Source organism: Miniopterus schreibersii, assembly GCF_964146895.1.
Source record: "Miniopterus schreibersii genome assembly, chromosome: 4".
NCBI lineage: Eukaryota > Metazoa > Chordata > Mammalia > Chiroptera > Miniopteridae > Miniopterus > Miniopterus schreibersii.
Window position 1 is genome coordinate 82,907,843 of NC_138105.1, and position 18,338 is coordinate 82,926,180.

The 18,338-nt window shown below is 49.2% G+C and overlaps 1 protein-coding gene across 1 annotated transcript in view; it reads right to left on the reverse strand.

Annotated features, from left to right (window-relative positions):
* FAT2 (FAT atypical cadherin 2) overlaps window positions 1-18,338 on the reverse strand; it is a 64,851-nt gene that overhangs the window by 43,941 nt on the left and 2,572 nt on the right. The window contains exon 2 of the mRNA XM_081134110.1: window positions 461-3,743. Within this exon, the coding sequence (XP_080990236.1) occupies window positions 461-3,722 (3,262 nt within the window). The 5' untranslated portion in view covers window positions 3,723-3,743. The remainder of the gene's footprint in view (window positions 1-460; window positions 3,744-18,338) is intronic.

The window sequence follows — 18,338 nt, forward strand, 5'->3', positions numbered from 1 at the left end:
TAATAACAGAACAGTGACAATATACCAGATACAGAGAAGAAAACTTTAGAAGATTATATACCAAATTGTTGATAAATATTGTATCTGGGGAGATGGGTCATAGAGAAACCTTCATTTTTAAATTATATATAAAAATTTATAACTATGATGCATTATTTTATAAGCAAGCATATGTAATATATGTTTATATGTGTGTATATATGTATATATATACAAATACTAGTGATATGGTTAATTCGACTTCAATGGGTACACACACATGCGCATATATATATATATACGCAGCCCCAATGTGATAAAAATAGATTTAAAATCCAATGAAAGGGAAAGAAAGGAGACTCCCTATTTATTGCTTTCCTTTTTAGCCTGCAGTCTGACTTCTTTCAGGACAGTCCCTGATTTCCCTTAGGCCCATCCTCTCCCAGCACCTGGCACTCCCATCCTACCCCACTCCTGGTACCTGTGTCTTGGTTGATGCTAAAGGCTGTAAGACTGGTGCCAGCCCTCAGGAAGTACTGGAGCTCCCCATCCAAGCCACTGTCATCATCATGGGCAGCCACTACTGTCACCTGGGTTCCTGGGGGGCTGTTTTCCTGCACGTGGCCCTGGTGTACAAATGAGGCAAAGCGAGGAGGGTGGAGATTCTCATTTACATCCAGGACTATCACCTCCACATGGCAGAGGGTCCTGCGAGCCAGGGGCCTCCCACTATCGCTGGCCCACAGACTCAGATTATACCCAGTCCTTGTCTCAAAATCCAGCTCTTTCTCCAGAGTGAGGGCGCCGGTCATCAGGTCCACCTGGAAGGTTCCATGGGCATCATCTAACAGGACATATCGCACTTCTCCCGCTGGGCCCAGGTCAGGATCAAAGGCATCCAGAAATGTTAGGATAGTTCCTGGGGGCAGGTCTTCTGGGACCTTCAGTCTGCTGAGTTCTGTGATGCACTGGGGAGAGTTGTCGTTAACATCTTCCAATGTAATGGTAAGGTCAGTGACAGAGAAAAGCTGGTGGCCCTTCCTGGGCTGATCCCTGGCCTCCACCTTGAGTATATACTGAGGTTCTGATTCCCTGTCCAGGTGTCCTGTGACAACCAGTTCCCCAGTGAGGGGATGGAGGGAGAACTTCTCTGTGGGGCTTAGCAGGGTGTAGCGAACCCTCCCATTGTCATCTGAGTCAGCATCTTTTGCCTTCAGCTCTGCAATTGTGGTTCCAACTTCTGTGTCCTCTGAGATGGTTATCTGGTATCCACCAGGAGGAAATCTGGGTGCATTGTCATTCCAGTCTTTCACATTCACTGTCAGCAGCTTCCAGGAGGACTTCTGGGGAGTGCCCAGGTCATACACTGTTACATTGAGGATGTAGAAACTGGTGGCTTCATAGTCCAAGGGGGCAGCTACAGTGAGCAGCCCTGTCTCCAGCTCAATGTCAAAGCAGCCCTCTTCGTTGCCATCTGCAATCACATAGACCAGTTTGCCATTAAAACCAGTATCAGGGTCAGTGGCTGCCAGGCGGGCCAGGGAGGTGTTGAGAGGAACACGCTCAAGGATGTCAATGGACTGCGGGAAGTGGTCCTCAAACTGTGGGGTATGATGATTGATCTGAAATGCACTTAAGGAAGTGAAGTCCTCCTCATCAGAGTCCTGGTTCGGAAGCCCGACAGTGTGGAGGATGGTTTTTGTGAAATGTGTCAGTACCCCTGTTTTATCACACGTTATATAAGGAACCTTGAAACGAGGGTCCTTCACTACAGTAAGATTCAAAGTTGTAGGTGAGGCATAGTATTTCCCATCTGAGGCTGTAATTTTCAGGGAGTAATTGATGGGTTGACCAGTAGTATGATTCATAAAAGAGCGTTTGAGGGATATCACTCCAGAGGAATGATTTAGATAAAAATACTCTAGTTCATTGCCTGACACAAATTCATATTTTAGGTTCTGAAGCTCATCCACATCTATAGCTGACACAGTCATTACTGATTTTCCTACTGGCCAGTCTTCACGGATAGACCCAGTACAGTTGACTTCCTCAAACATAGGTTTGTTGTCATTCAAGTTATTGAGCCTAAGAGAAACAGATACTTCCTTTTCCTGGCGAAATGGGGATCCCCAATCTGATGCTCGTACCTGGAAGGTATAAATTCTTTTCATGAGCTCATAGTCCATGGGTTTGGAGGTGAAGATGATCCCCAGGTAAGGGTCGATAGAAAAGGGCACAGCTTTTGGACGAGCAATGGAATAGGTGACATAGCCGTTCTCTCCGTGATCCCGGTCTGTGGCAGTAACAGTCAGAACACTGGTGCCCGGAGGGATGTTCTCATCAAAGGTGCCAGCATACGAGAACCTGGTGAAGGTGGGGGCATGGTTGTTACAGTCCACGATGTCGATGGCCACAGTGGTGGAGGCCAGGCCTGGTAAGGTTTTGATATGCAGCTGGTAGTGGGCCTTCTCGTGGAAGTCCATGAGCTTCGTGGTGGTGATGAGCCCGGTGCGAGCATTAAGTTTAAAGCCCGCACTCTCTGAGGATGGCTTTAGAACATACTGCAGGTTGGGGACAGCTGTGCTTACTTTCACCATCACCACGCGGCTGCCAGGCGGGGAAAACTCGCTCAGCTGTACTCTGTAAATAGGCTTCTCAAATCTGAGGGAAGCCAGTTTGGAAGGGGGTAGGTGAAAGCCCCTGATCTGGGAATAAAAAGAAGGACTGCTCCCACTCCTGGCCCGCAGGCTGAGGTTGAATCCGTGAAGGTGCTCCAGCCAGTTGATGTCTTTGGCAGACACCAAACTGAACTCACTGCTCCGGGCATAAGACTTGATGGCTTTGAAGTACTTTCCAGGGTCACCATCCACAATTTCCAGTGAGTCCACTTCAGCGCCTGAGCTGTTTGCATCTACCACTACAGTGGCATAGATGGCAGCCTCACTGCTGTCCGGTGGGGCCACCACCACAGAGGTGATGGTCGGGGGCTTCCTGAGGGCGGGCTCTACATGAATGACGAGTGCGGCCAAGTTGCCAAACCCATTGCCCTCTGAGATTTTCCGCATGCGGTCCACGGCCAGCACCTGGAGTTCGTACTTCCCTCGCCAGGTGACATTGAGCTTCCCAGCCAACGTGACCACACCGCTGGCGGGATGGATGGCAAATATCTCCGACCTGGTGTTAAAGGCATAATAGAACTCGGCGTTCTGGCCCAGGTCAGCATCCGTGGCGGTCACCTTACAGATGGGGCTCTTGAGGGGCATGTCCTCAGAGATGGTGACTCGGTATGAAGGTGGGGAGAAGAGGGGCTTCAGGTCATTCTGGTCCAGGATGTGGACCACCACACGGGTCAGAGCTTCTAACTCCGAGGTCTTCTCGGTGGCTTGGACGATGAGGGTGTAGCTGTCTCGCACCTCCCTGTTCAGAAGCGCCGTGTTGCTGCTCTTGGTCCGGATTCTCAGGAAGCAGAAGTTGCCCACCACATACTCCTCTGTTTTAAACACATTGGCCACGTCCCCGGAAATGATCCGGTATCTCACTGCCCACTGGGGCTCGGCGATGTAAATGCCCATTTTCACAGAGCTCTCCACATAGGTCTTGGGAGCAGAGTTTTCATAGATGGTCGCATTATAAAGGGTGTGTGTGAAGTGCCAGCTGGAGGAGGAGATGGTCCTTTCTAGGGGCTTGTCACAGGTTGTACAATGAAGCGAGAAAATGACAAAACCCAACAAGGCAATAATCATGGTGGAAACACTCCCGAAACCCTGAGCAAAAAAAGAAAGGGGTGTAAGTTAGGAAGACAATGGTTTCCACTGCTCTAGTTGCTAACTGGGGGTGATTTTGCCCCTCAGAGGACATTGGCTATGTCTGAAGGTATTCTCAGCTATCCCAGCCTGGGGATGGGGGTGCTAATGGCATCTAGTAGGCAGAGACCAGGGATGCTGCTCAGCACCCTACAGTGCACAAAACAGCCCCCCGCAAGGAATGATCTGGCCCCAAATGTCCATAGTGCCGAGACTGAGAAACCTTGTGTTCGAGGAATAACAATAACCGACTAGTTTAAATCTTGAGAGCACCTGGCAGATACAACATAGTCCTGACACCTTCTCTTCTTCTCCCCAGAACCTTCAGCGGCTCCCCAGTGATGATAAAATAGTTACAACCAGTTTAGCAATCTGTCTCTAAGTGCTTCCTGCAAGACCCCTCCAGCAGGCTGAGCTCCAGTCAAACTGAACGGTGTCGGCATGTGTAGGGCTGCAGAGAAGCCAAGTGGCCAAGGTCAGAGGCCTGGCATCAGGCTGCCTGGCCTTCAGCCCTGGCTCTGCCACTCACTAGCTGGGTGACTTCCTGGCAGGTTGTTTAATCTCTGTGAGCCTCAATCTCCTCTTCTGTAGAATGGGCATAAGAATATTACCTACCTCATTGGATTGTTATGAAAATTAAATGACCTAGCAGGGCGCCTAATACCTAGAAAGTTTTAACTTAGTATTAGCTATTATTAGTAATAGGAAACTAAGTTTCACGGAGCCAAAGGAACTGCTCAGTGTCTTGCAGCAAGATGGAGGCAAAGCAAGAGTTAGATCTAGAACTCCTTGCATCACGGGCCAGGGCAGCTCCCCCTAGCCCAAGCTTACCTACACCTGTCCCGCCGCTAGTCCCTCTGGACAGGAGGGCCAGACCCTGACTCACCTTGTAAATTTGAACTTAGAAAGCTCAACTCCTGGGATGTCAGAGCTGACATGGACCTTAGAGATGCCGGAGTTCTGATCCCCTCCTCAGGCACAGATGGGGAAACAGAGCCCCGGAGGGGGAAAGGGTCTTGCCCAGAGGAACAGGGTGGGTGGCCAGGTTAGACCGCCTCCTAGGGGAAGTCAAGCTACCCTAACGCTCAGCCCCTCTAATGCTGCTGTCCCCACTCTCTCCCTTGCTGCTTCTCACAGGGCTTGTCCCTGAACTCAAGCCTGGGTCAAAATATGAGGCTCATCAGGGCGAAGGACAGGACAGGGCAGGGAGGAGGGCAGAGTTGGTTGCCAAACTGGGCCTCCTAGAAGCTGGTGCCTGCCAGCCCATGAGAGCGTGGTGGCTGCCAGCAGATGTGCCAAGCATTCCTGGATGAAACAGGCAAGACTTGTTTTTCCAGTTACCTTGCTCTTCAAAGGCAAGGAAGAGTTAAACTCCCAGAGCAAGGGGGAGAGGGGAAGGCTTGGGTCCCTGTCTTTGCAGAGTTGTGAGGAAACTGAATGCAGGTTCCTTCAGACTTTGCAGGTAGCATCCTAGGATGGGAGGCAGAATGGAGGCAGGAATGGAAAGGGGGCCCTGATGTGGGATTTGAAAGCCTGTCACAGAAAAGAATTTGAATATGCCCCATCCTCTGGCCTCCCTACGACCATTCCTCACTTAAGTCCTGTTGGTGGTACCCTAAGCCCAGGCGCCTCAGGAAAGAGAGGGCAGGATGGAGGCAGATTCTACACTGGGGGTCCTAAAGCCAGTTACAGAAAAAAGCATCATCTGTTCTCCACCCTTCCTGCCCTGGACCCTCACTCCTTACCACGGCACCCAGTAGAACCAGCCTGAGGCAAAAGCCATACTCACCTTGTCCCTGACATAGTCCCCGGCAAGCAGGAGGGGACCCCTGAGTTATTTGGGCCCCAGCCACCCCCAGGCTGGCATTGTTTTTGAAGTTGAAGCCCCAGGGGGAAAATAAGTCCTTACCCCAGTCCCAGGTCCACTCACTCCACGCGAGGCCCAGCGAGCCCGAGCCCGGGTGCACGCAGCCTCCAGCTCTCCCTGCCCTGCTTTGGGAAGGCTTCCTGTTCACCAGGTCAGCCCCGGTGTCAGGCAGGCCCCAACAAGACGCCCTGCTCCGCAGCTGCACGGGCCGCCTGCAGAGCAGGGGAGCCGTTAAGATGAACTGTAGGGAAGGGAGCAGGGGTGGAGTCTCCCTGCAGGGGGACAAGATGCAAAGAGAATGCACCCTTGGGTGGGGGTGGGGTGCCCATGGCTGTATTCAAGCTGTGGGACCTGCAGACCTGGCAACTGGTTTGCAGAGGGAAGGACCTGTGTCTGGACATAAGTTTCCTGGCACCAGGTCCCGGCAAGTGAACAGGTTTGCAGGGTGCAGAGGCACGTTGGGCTCCCTGAGACACCCTTCTGGTCCACATCACCTGGGACCACTATTTTGAAACATCTTGTGAAAACATAAGTCAATTTTGTATCACTTTTCTGCTTAAAATTTTCCAGGAGCTTCTCATATCATTTAAATTAAAATCTAAACTCCTTACCATGTCTGGGAAGGCCCCACACCATCTGGGCCCTCCCTGTTTCTCCAGTGATCTCTCCCAGCACTCTCCCCATTGTTCACCAAGCTGCAGCCACATGGGTCCTCGCTGCCGAGCTGGGATGGGCCTCAGGGCCTTTGCACTTGTTCTTTCCCTCTACTTAAGATTCTCACATGGCTGGCTTCTTCTTGCTATCCAGTTCTCAGCTCAAATGTCACCTTCTAACCCTCTGTTTGATGTAGTGTCCTTCCTAACACCCTTATTTATCACATCACTCCGTTTTCTCCATGGCAATCATCACCACACAGTGTGTTCCTGTGTATTTGTTTAATGACTCTTGCACTAGACGCTGGGCTTCATGAAGACAGGGGCTTTGTGTATCTGATTCCTGAGTGGGTTCCCAGTGCCTAGGTCAGTGCCTGGTACCTAACTACTAATTGAAAATGGAAGTATGTGGACTTAGGATCAGCAATGACAGAGTGAAAGCTGAGAGAACCTTTAGTGAGCATCCCTTACTTTTTGAAGCTGGAGAAAAGTCTTAAAGAAAGAAAGAAAGGGACTTGCCCAAGGTCACATGTTGAGAACCAAAGCCAGGTTCTTTCCTCCCGACCATGCTGCCAGAAAGAGAAGCTGCAGTGACATGAATCCAACTGTTCTGGTTCAAATCCCAGCTCCACTAACTGCTAACTGCGTCACTTTGAGTAAGTTACTCAACATCTTGCAACCTTAGTTTTCTCATCTGGAAGATGGGGCTCTTAAGAGTAATGCTCTCATGGGGTTTTAGGAAGATCGAGTAAGACCATGCACAGTGCCTGGCCCATAGAAAAGCATTCAATAAATATTACTTATTATTAGTTTTCAAAGCCAAGGCAGAATCAAAGCCTAAGATTGGAGTGAGGGTGGGGTCCCCTGAACCCTCTGGAGAAGGACCAGCCTGCACCCTGGCAGAGCAGGAAGCTGCTGGTCGCTGGTCGAGTCTAAGCTTGCTGGCCCAGCCACAGGCTGTTCTGGGAAGCTGCGAGCAGGCGCTTGTCTGGGGTGGGGCCTCATGCTTTTGGCTCCCCAGGCCCAGAGAGAGATCTGCATGTGGGTGAATGAGCACATTTGCAAGAGAGCACATACATATACTTAGGAAGCAAATTTGAATAATTTTTGTGGGTTCACTAGTTGTATGTGTCTACTTGACAGAATGCATATAGTGTAATTAAATTGGTAGCAGTGGGACTTGTGTGTGCACAGTTGTGAGCAAGTGCAGGTATGACTCTTCCCTGTGGACCTCTTTCCTCATCTGTAATGACATATGTATGTTGGGAGGAGGGGCCGGGATGGGTCAGTGATTTCAAACTCCTCTATCACTTTCAGAGGCAGAATCTCCTTTTTCCTAATGAAATTGTACCTTGAAGCACAATCTATAAAGAGATCAAAGCAGAGCTGCACCGTTTGGAAGCCGAGGACCCTGCCCCCAAGCTTGTCCCTCATCTGCCTGGTGGGCACTCCCCTGAGAAGCACAGGTTTAAAAAACTAGGCTAGAAGATCTTTAAGAGCCTCCCCTTCCCCTGCCAGATCTGAGAAGCTGGGGTTCTGCTATTCTAACATTCTGTGTCCCGGCATGGAAAGTTCTCAGACCTGGGATTGGATATGCTATAATTCTAATGCTCTGTGATCTGTATTTGTAATGGTTGGTCCCTGTGCAGTGACTCAGGCATTTTGGTTCTAGAAGTCTACGATTCTGACAAATTCTATCCCTTCCATGGGGAACAGCATGTACTTGGAGGAATTCAAAGCCAAACAGAACTTTGAACTACAGAAGCTCCTACCAGATTTGTTCAAAGTGTCAGGCTTTGTGCCTGAGGATGAAATTCCTCCATCACACCCCACAGGTCAGCGATGACATTCTCCCTGGTGGCCCCAACACCTTCCCTTTTCTTAGGCATGACCCAGGTTTGTTAATTAATAACCCATATGCTACTCCTAGAAAACACATCTGCCCTTTCACTCCCATATCTAAGATAAGGGAAACTGAGCTTTGCATGGCACACCCAAGGCCACCCAGGGAGGCGGAGGCTGAACTGAAATGACAGCCAGATTTCCTAAACCTGGGTGCTTTGGGGAGAAGCAATGAGATAAGATATATTTTTTTTAAAGTTTGGAGAGCTTTTCATGAAAGAAAGAGCCACTGGATTCATTTCTCTGGATTGGAGACAGTCTATACTCCCTTCCCCTTCCACCAAGTCTAAATGTAAAATGACCATGGACTTAGGTACCTAGGTATGTATTTCCTCCCCGCCACTGCGTCTGCCTCAGGCATCCAGTGTTAGGGCTGGCTTTTGTGGCTCTCAAGAAAGAATCCTAAACATATTCTGTTTGTCACAAGAGCTTAAAGGTGTTGGTGATGTTGGTGGTGTTGGTGATGAGGGATTAAGAGGGATTGTGCCTTTGAACCAGAATTTAAATCGTAAGTGAAAGAATGGTGACCTTCCAGGTACTTGCTAGACAGGAAGTCTTTAGCTACTAAAATAATTTTCCCCTTAGAAGTAGGGAGCTATTGATGGTTTTTGAGAAGAAGCAGGACCAGAACAGAACTACATGCTGGGAAGAGTAATCTGACATCAGATCAGAAGGGATAGTTTCCCATTGAAGACTCCCACTCTGCTGTGGACTGGGTTTGAACACCAGCTCTATTGGTTTAGGCCTCCTGGAATTCACTGTGAATAGGAAGGCTTGATTTACTTCCAAGAAACTTGGATGAACAGTGGAGCCACTTGCTAGTTTGTAGGCGGCAGCCACTGCTAGGTTCTCACGTAACAAAACAAGTCAAAGAACTGGATATGAGCTGGAAAGGGGCTGTGGCTTGAGCCCTTGATCGGTCCTGTGACCTTGGGAAGGCCACAGAACCTCTCCTGAGCCTCAATTTCCCTGTCTGTAAAGTGGAGATAATAATAGCTACTCCTACCTACTTCTCAGGGCTGCAGGGAAGACAGATAATATGATAGGTGAGAGCACAAGGAGGAGAGACACAGAATAACATCTTATTAGGCCCAGTGGCTTGGTACCTGGCAGCCAAACCACCAGGGGACTGAGAGGCTGTCTTAGGAGAGTGTTTGTAAAAGCCAGGCCAGCACAAGCCTGGAGCTCGCAGGAAAAGAAGCGACCGAGAAGGAAACCTTGCCTAGGGCATGGGCAAAAGGGAGCTGGGACTGGGGGTCCCCTTCTCTATCAGTATTCTAATTGTTATTATTATTATTGATGACAAAAAAATTACACTGTCCTATATTGGTATGGTGATCTGTAAGTTTTCAAAAAACGTCTTCATGCATCATCTCACTTGGTTACTGGGTAGGAGGTACAGTAGCGGGTAGAATTAACAGGAAGAAAGTGGGCTCTGGAGTCATAGACCTCTTTTCAAATCCCACCGCTGCCACCCTCCAGCTGTGCAGTTATTTAACTTCTTGGTCCCAGGAAAAGGGAGATGATGATAGCACCTATCGCATGGCGTGGCTGAGAAGGCTGAGTGAGTCGGTGCATGCAAATACCCAGGCCTGGACACACTCGGTACGAAAAGAGTCAGTTACTGCACCAGCCTCATCCCATTACGATGCTTATCATTACTCTCATCTTGTAAATGAGAAACTGAGGCTCCGATCCGGTGAAGGTTCTGCCCAGTTTCACCCACCTAGTAGGCGGTGGATTCAAGTACCATCCCAGGATAGGAATCCATATTCCGAGAAGCGAGACTCAGAAAGCTGGAGTAGCAGGAGCGAATTCTCTACAGCAGCAGCTTCCAACGGCGCTGTCTACAGTATTGGACATGCTCTGGAGCCGAGCTGCCCAGGGTGGGAGTTACTAGCCACGGACGGGGCTATCAAATATTTGGAGCATGGCTGGTACAACTGAGGAAGCGAGTTTGTAATCTTATTTCACTTTAATTCCCATAGCCACATGTGACTAGTGGCTACCACATTAGCCAGCTCAGCTCTAGAGAGCTTGGCACGGGAACCAAGGACCATGGGACTCAGAGGAGGAGTCAAGGTCCACCTATCCGGTAGGCACCGCGGGCACACCCAGGGCCCACAGTACTTTTATGGGCCTGTGAAAATGTATCTTAAATTCAGCAGAAAGAAAACAGACCTTTTGGTTGAAGAAAATGTTTTCACATATAATATCAGGTGTGAAAAGTGATATGAAGAAAAATCATACTGGGGAAGGTTAAAGAGTGTGTTGGAAAAACTGTTTTGGAAAGGGTGATCAGGGAATCCTACATGACAAGGTGACGTTTGAGCAGAGAAAGAGCCACAAAGCCACCTTGAGAAAGAGTTCCAGGTAGAAGAAGCAGGCAGTGCAAAGGCCCTGAGGCAGGAACAAGGAGGTCATTTGTATAGACTAGAGGGAGCAAGGAGGGAAATCAGGGAGGTGGTGGCCCAGGGCCTTTCAGGCTAAAGAAAAGACTTGCAGTGAAGTGGGGCCCCATTGCAGGATTGACATGATGGTTACTACGTAAGGGACAGAGGAGAGAGGGAAGTGGTGTTGGACGTGAACTCTTACAGTCACTAGAACCAGAACCCAGGCTTCCCATCCTGGTGGCTCTGCACTGGCCAAGTTGCTTCTCCCTACCTAGCTCCTCTTCCAACCTGGGGGCTCCTCGGGAACCCACAATCCCATGGTCCTTCTACTTAGCCAGCAGTGGGGGTGGGGGAGCCAGACTTCAGGGTCAGACCTGCCCTCAGTCTTGTCTCTGCTTTTATTTAGAGGCCCTGCTTCCTCTACCTTAGCCTCAGTTCCCCGTTTGTGAAATGGGGCTAGCGACACTTACCTCACTGGAGGATTAGTGAGGTTTATGTACGGAAAGCATTTAGCATAGTGCCAGAAACACAGAAAGTAGTTAATGTTATTACTATTATTAGTTACTACTATTGCTACTGTAATAATTACAGTAATGTTAATAACTATTATAATAGATGTTCAAAAAATATGTGTGGATTGATGGAGCTATTCTCGGTTGTGTACTGATCCACACCCATGCCTCAGGAGCCCATTGCAGGAGCACCCTTCTACACACACACACACACACACACACACACACACACACACACTCACACACCTGTGGGTCTTTTCAACATTCCTGCTCTCTTTGCAACAATTTGTAGTAAAGCTCAAGCAACAGCTTATGCAGCATTAAAATAATTGCTATTCCTGTCGCACTGGGGGTGCAGAGAGGTCACAGGTATGATCTCATTCTGAGTTTGAAGGGTAGGTGGTAGGGAGCAGGGAAAATAGGAGGTGGAGAAGTGTCATGCACACCCTACAACAACATGGGTGTCCAGACCTCTTTTATTCTGCCACTGGGGTAACCACTCTGGGCCTCATCATACGTGGTTTGTAAAACGAGGCCATTCAGCATCATCCCCTCTCTATCCAGGACAAAACACACTTCCTTCCCAAGGAGCCAGCTGGCCCCGTGGCCACGGGAGGTGAAACCTGTTCCTCTAAGCTGGCTCCGAGAAGACGCTGGGACCAAAGCCTCTGCGAGTTCCTGGTGCACGAGGTCGTCATCCACCCATGGCCACGCCCAGCCAGGTCTGCCTCTAACTCAGGCCCCCGGGGTGGGGAGCTTATGAGCAGGGCCACATGAACAGGGGCCACCTGCTCCCCCTCTGGCGTAAGGCAGCCTATATTTGGGTCCTGCCTTGGCCCATTGCTGGGCTTGACCTTGAGCAAATCACTGAACCTGACCGAGCCTCAGCCTCTTGACATGTGAACTGAGGAAGGTGATCATCAGGCTGCTGTGAGGATCGGTTCAGATGAACAGTGGGCCGAGGCCGGCCTGTGATTGGAGGCCCCGCTCCTTTGGTGCCAGGGGGCCTCGGTGACATATCAGAAGGCCCAGGAGGGGACCACGTGGGAGACCCCTGAGCAACCTCCCCTTCTCATGGGGCTTCCACTTGTTCATCTGAGAATTGGTCCTAGTCCCTGCTCTCCTATCTTACCGAGTAACCCTTCACTGAGCTATTGCCAAATGACGCCCTGAAGATGGCAAGGTTTGGGGACTAAGAAGGGCTTATGGAGGCACAGGCACTGGTTGCAGCTGGCCTTTATTGAACGTTTACTATGTGCCAGAGCCTGCGGTAAACCCTTGGCATGCATTATCGCTTTTAAGCTAGCTTACAGCAACCCTATAATTATCCTCATTTGGGGGGATAAATGAGACTCAGAGAGGTTACCCGACCTCCAAGTTCACACAGCTAGCATGTGGCCAAGCCAGGATTAAAACTCAGATCACCTGTGCATCTAACAGTTCCCTGACCCGCCTCCCGGTGCTCTCAGGTTAGAAAGAGCACTTGGGAGGAGAGGGTTATATGATCCCCTCCCCCACACCAGGATGGTTCTCGAACAAGCAAACACAGATCTCAGCAAAGACTTCATCTCTAGTCCTCCCTCTCCATCCCGTTTCCTCTGGCCTGGCCTAGCCCACTTACGCTGTCTGTCCATCCAAGGCCAATCCCCTCTGCATAGAACAGTTTAGGGACACACAACCAGCAGGCAGGCAGGCCTGGGCAGGTGGGGAGGCCTGGGCAGGTGGGGAGCGGCTTCTAATAGTGGGGCAAGGCAGGCAGTTCCGCTGTCTGAGGCACCCAGTCTTGCAGTTTTGCAGGCCCAACCTGACTGAGGGCCAGAGGCACTAGAGGGGTTAGGGCTGATTTGGGAGCATCAAGGTGCATACTAATGAGATGCAAACAAGCCTCTAAAGGCAGGCTCTAGGCCCAGACCCAGTTCCACATTGAAGCCACCAGGGCTGGGTCCACACCGATTGCTCTTACCCATGGTAACTCGGCTCCACCCAGCCATAGACACAGAACTCAACCAAGCTGTGTTCTCACCCACAGGGCTGGTCACTGACCTGAACCATGGGTTCCCACCATTGGGAATCCCCTAAGGAGGTGGGGGCGGGGCTTACAAAGACATACTCGCAGCCCCACCCCAGATCTACTGAATCAAAATCCTTAGGGGTGGGGCTCAGGTATAGATGCTTAACAAGTTCCTGGGGTGATTTTGGTGCCTGTGGTGTTTGGGATCTGCTGAAAAAGGAGAATCTCTTTATGATCTTACCTTCTACTATGCTTTATTTCAAAGTCGACATCCCATATGTGGTCCTCTGCTATGCCCCAGTGGAGAAGGGAGGGGAAGTTTGGAAAAGACTTCAATTTGCATGACGTTTATTGGCTGGAGAAGTGTTTCTCAAATGTCAGTGTGTTAAAAATCACAGCTTCATCCTCGAGAAGTCTGACTTATGATTAAGTAGGGCTGTCGTGAGTTCAGAGTATACATTTTCCCCGTAGGTGGTCCACTAACCACTCTTAGGGGAACATTGGCCCTCAGGCAAAGCAGATACAAGGTCATCTCTAAGTCAAATAGAAGAATTGACAGGAGAGGGAAAGCATCAGATCTGATTCTCGCACCTGACTCTCACCTGGAAGTCTCTAAGTCTGCAAATCTCTCTGTTCATCAGCATCTCAAACCCCAGAGGCAACTGTTTATCTTCCTGCAGACCGGCCTGTCTATCTCCCAGATAAAGACTCAGCCCCATGAACCATGTTCTGCTTCCTGAAAATGAAAGGGTTCCACCCACATGCACATACCCTGTGACCACAAGCACAGCTACTGAAAAGGGAGAATCTCTTTCTTTACGATCTTACCTTCTACCATGCCCACTCCTAGTGATACACACAACAGAAGTGTGTGCATACTACAGTCACCAAAAGATTCACACGACAACCTTCGGAGCAGCACTGCTTATAATAGCCCGACAATGGAAACAACCCAAGTGTCCATCCAGAGCAGAATGGATTAGTCACCTGTGGTAGGGTCACACAGTGGAATACTATACAGCAAAGAAAATCAAGTATTGCTCTAGGCAACAATACAGATGAACCCACTCACATAATGTGGATGAAACAAGCCATATACAAACGAATACATACTGTGCTATTCCAACTAGTCACAGTTTAAAAACAGGCAAAGTCTATGGATTAGATGAAAATAAAGTTACCCTTAGTGGGGCAGTGGGTGGTAGTGACTGGAAGGGAGGGCGCACAAAGGAGGTTTATGGAATGGTGGTAATGTTCTGATTCTTTATCTGGGAGCTGGTTAGTTTCTGGGAAGTTCATTGAGCTGTATGCTTAGGATTTGTGCACTTTTCTGTATGCATATTATACTTTATTAAAAAGTTTCTTAAAAGTGCTAGAAAAGGACTTCAAGGAAGACTTGTAATAAGAGGGAAGACATTTAAATAATAAAAGCATCTGACTGGCAGATTGCACAGGATTTCATAGCTGTGGGATCTTGGACTCTTCCTGCCCCAGGAACCAGGAAGGAGACAGTTCTCAAAAACCAAGAAGTGTGGGAGGCCTGCCAGGGCACACGGGCTGTGGAAAGCCAAAGCCTCAGCAGTTCCCTGTCCCCACCCCCACCCGGCCCGCCCCTGGCTGAACCGCAGCTCGATGGCAAGCCCATTTCCACTAGGTTCCCAGGTTCGGCTAAGTTCCTGGTCATTGGGGTTCACTTCATGCAGCGTTTTTCTGTCCCGAGAGCAGTGTTCTGGTTCATATTCTTTTTGATCCCCTCAAAGACCCTACAAGGGGAGCAAGGAGTATTTTCATCTTATAGATGGGGAAGTTGAGACCTCGAGTGGGGGGTCAAAAGACTTGTCCAAGGTCATACTGCTAGCAAGTGGCCTGGTCAGGACTCAAACACATGGCTTCAGATTCCAAATCCAACCCTTCCTTAGCTACAGCACAGACGGGCTGTTCCCAGTAATAGCCATGCTGACTGTAGCACCTGTCGCTCAGAGAGCACCCTCCCTATGGATAGACCCAAGGAAGCAGATACTATTTTTTCATCCCCATTTTACAAATGAAAAACGAGGGTCAGAAAGTCCAAATGCCTTGTCCAGGGTCGATGGCCAGTAAGTGTGGAGCATGGATTGGAACAAACATGAATTGAGTCTGAGTTCTGAACCACTAGCCCAATGGTTCGCAAACCCAGTTGGGCCTCACCTGCAGTTCCCCTGGAGCTTAATACAGGTTCCCAGACCCCACATTTTAATTTTGTAGACTTGGGATAGGGCTGAGAGAAATCTGTATTTTTAGGTAATAGCCCTAGGTATTTGGGAAGTTCAGCTCTAAACGAGACTGCCTCTGAAATATGACAGCGAAAACAAAACAATTTAAAGGTGAAGCTTAATTTAGCAACTTCCAAATTAGCCAACTCACTGAGCCTCTCTAATAATTAGAGTTCTCCTAACGATGGTACACACCCCACAGGAAAGTATTGGAGAACAGCCCGGCTGTCTGGGTAATGGCTACACTTGGGGTGGGGTGATGACTGACAAGGGATGTCGAGAGGGCTCGTGGGGGCTGGTGATCCGAGCTTTTTGCTCTGGTTGCTGGTGAGCCATTGTTTTGTTCACTTGGTGAAAAGTCATCAAGCTGTAACTTAAATTGATGTACTCTGGTTTTGAATACTTACAAAAAGAAAAAGAAAAAATCAGGCTGACCATTTGTCAGAGACTCTGTACAAGGAATGTTTGCACAGGTAGAGAGTTATACTAGGGATCTAGGTTCTTCTAATGGTTCCCTTCCAAGACTTTGAGAGTCTAGGATTTAAATTTTCCAAGATGCTATCAATGTTCTCTGAGTCAGTTCCCAAGGTTTCAGGAGCCCCCAAATCTGTGAGGTAGCTAACGTTTAGTGAGCTCTTAATGCATGGTGACTACTCTGCTGAGAGCTTTACATGTGTCCACACACAGCAGCCCTGTGTGGTAGAGAGCATGCTGCACCCTTCCCCCCTCAGGGAGGTGAAATGATGTGCCCAAGGTCAAGCCAGGACAGGAATTCCTGCACCCTGGCTCCAGAGCTCATCCGCCCAACCGCAGTGCCATACTGATGTGAGTTAAGCTCTGCCCCTTCCCAAGGCTGACCCTCTAAATGTCTAAAATGATGCATTTGTGCCACCTTGCATTTGTCAGGAGGACCCCAGAGGGAAGGGGATGCTGCAAGGACAGACGGCAAGCAGCTCTGACCTGGGACATGTGAGCACACACAGGCCAACAGGCACACACACGCTGACGTTACCCCACAGTTAGCATGTACAGTCCTGCTCAGCTTGCTCCGAGGCCAACTACTGCGGGCACTGGAGCTGAACGGGAACTGGGAACTGGAGAATTCTCCAGTGTGGGCTCCCTGCCGCCAGCCAGGGGACAGAGAGCTGCCCTGCCACCTCACCCAGGCCGCCTCCTCGCAGGGGCCACGCCAGCCTCAGGAGCGGAAAAAGACTCAGCAGGGAGGGGGGCAGGGATGGATGTCTCTCTTCTGCAGGCTCCAAACTGGAAAATGCTTAAGGCATCACCTCTTTCAGAACAAGGTGGATTTTAGGGAATAATTTGTTAATCAGTGGGTAATGGTAGAGTATCAGGCCCTGTAATTGGTGAAAGGGGAGACAAGACCTCTTAATCTTCTACCCCGACCCCTTCCTTAAATGCATGCTCCACCCCACAGCCACATACACCTAGCCAAGGTACTCTTTGACTTAAACTCTTTCAACACGGTCCTCCAATATTTACAAAATAAAAGCCATGCAGATATACATGGAAATATTTCCAGACGCAATGATATATTTGGGATATGCTTCAAAATAATATGGTGAGGCAATAATCAGTGGCGGTAGAGAGGAAACGTAATTGTGGAACTGGGTGATGGGGTTTTTAAAATACTCTTCTGCTTACGTTTGTGTACTTCTATAATTTCCAGTTAATAAAAAATTACATATAAATTACATTTTTTAAAAAGTCACACCCCTTGGCCCGGCACACAGGGCTTTCAGTGACCTGGCCCCACCAGGCTGATAGTTTCCTGCACACACCTGCCGTTTTCTTTGAACCACTGTGCCTTTGCACGTGCTGCTTTCTCTTCTGAATTGCCTTTCCTTAGTTACGCCTTATTCAGCCTTCAAAACTGATGGTCAGTGGCAGCTACTCCAAGAAGCCCTCGTTGCTTCTGTAGCTGAGCTAATTCGCTCCTCTGGGCCAGCCTGAGTTTGTCTCTATTTTACCACCTACCTCAAGGTATTTAAACCATCTACTTATGGGCCTGCCTCCACCAATTGTGAATCTTTGGGGGCCTGACACATAGTAAGTGCTTACTCAGTGTCATTGAACAAAGTGTTGAGAAAATAGAAGCTGTGTGACTGAAAGGAAGTGGCTTAGCTTTTCTGAAATTCGTCTTCACACTGAAAACAATAGCAACAACAAAAAAGAAGAGATAGAGGATAGTGACAGATGGCCTGCAGGGCAGTTGTGCGGAGTAGAAGAGAAGGTATATGTGAAACAGTCCAACCTGGTGACAGGTGCATAGAGGGGCTCAGTAAATCAGGTCTTCTTTCCCATGTTTAAATCCCGTGCTCAGAAATGGCTCCCAGAAATGACACACCGACCCAGGACACCGGCACAAACTGGCTACTGACTTTAGGCAAATAGTTCAAAATCTGTATTTCATCTGTTAAAGGGGACCAATAATTCTTAAAGGCAGATTTCAGGGAACTCCTGAGGACCCTTCCAGTTGTACAGTTACAGATACCTGCTGACTTGTTGGCAATAGGTATGGAGTAGTGTGTGCACATGCACACAAGCATGTGTGTGTGTGTGTGTGTGTTAGTGGGTGTTGGGGGAAGGGCCTGATTAATGTCCTCTGTCCAGCTTAAGCTTGTTGTTGAACCCAAATTGGTCTCCAGGGTATGTGGGGACAGTTTACTGGCCTCCAAGACTGACCACCCGTATAGAAAACAGTGAAAAGATCTGGCTAGTGGTCCTTCCTTCCCCGCTCTCTTGCTGTGTGACCACAGTCAAGTTACCAGCCTTCTCTGGTGAGGCCCCAGTGTCTCCATATGCCTGATTCAATTATCTCTGGGGCCCCTTCCACTCCCACTCTAGTCTGCCATTGGGTTGGGCTAATGCTTAGTCCCTATGACAGATCTCATCTATGACTTAGAAATGAAGATTCATTCATTCTCTCAACCGCCATGCAATGAGCT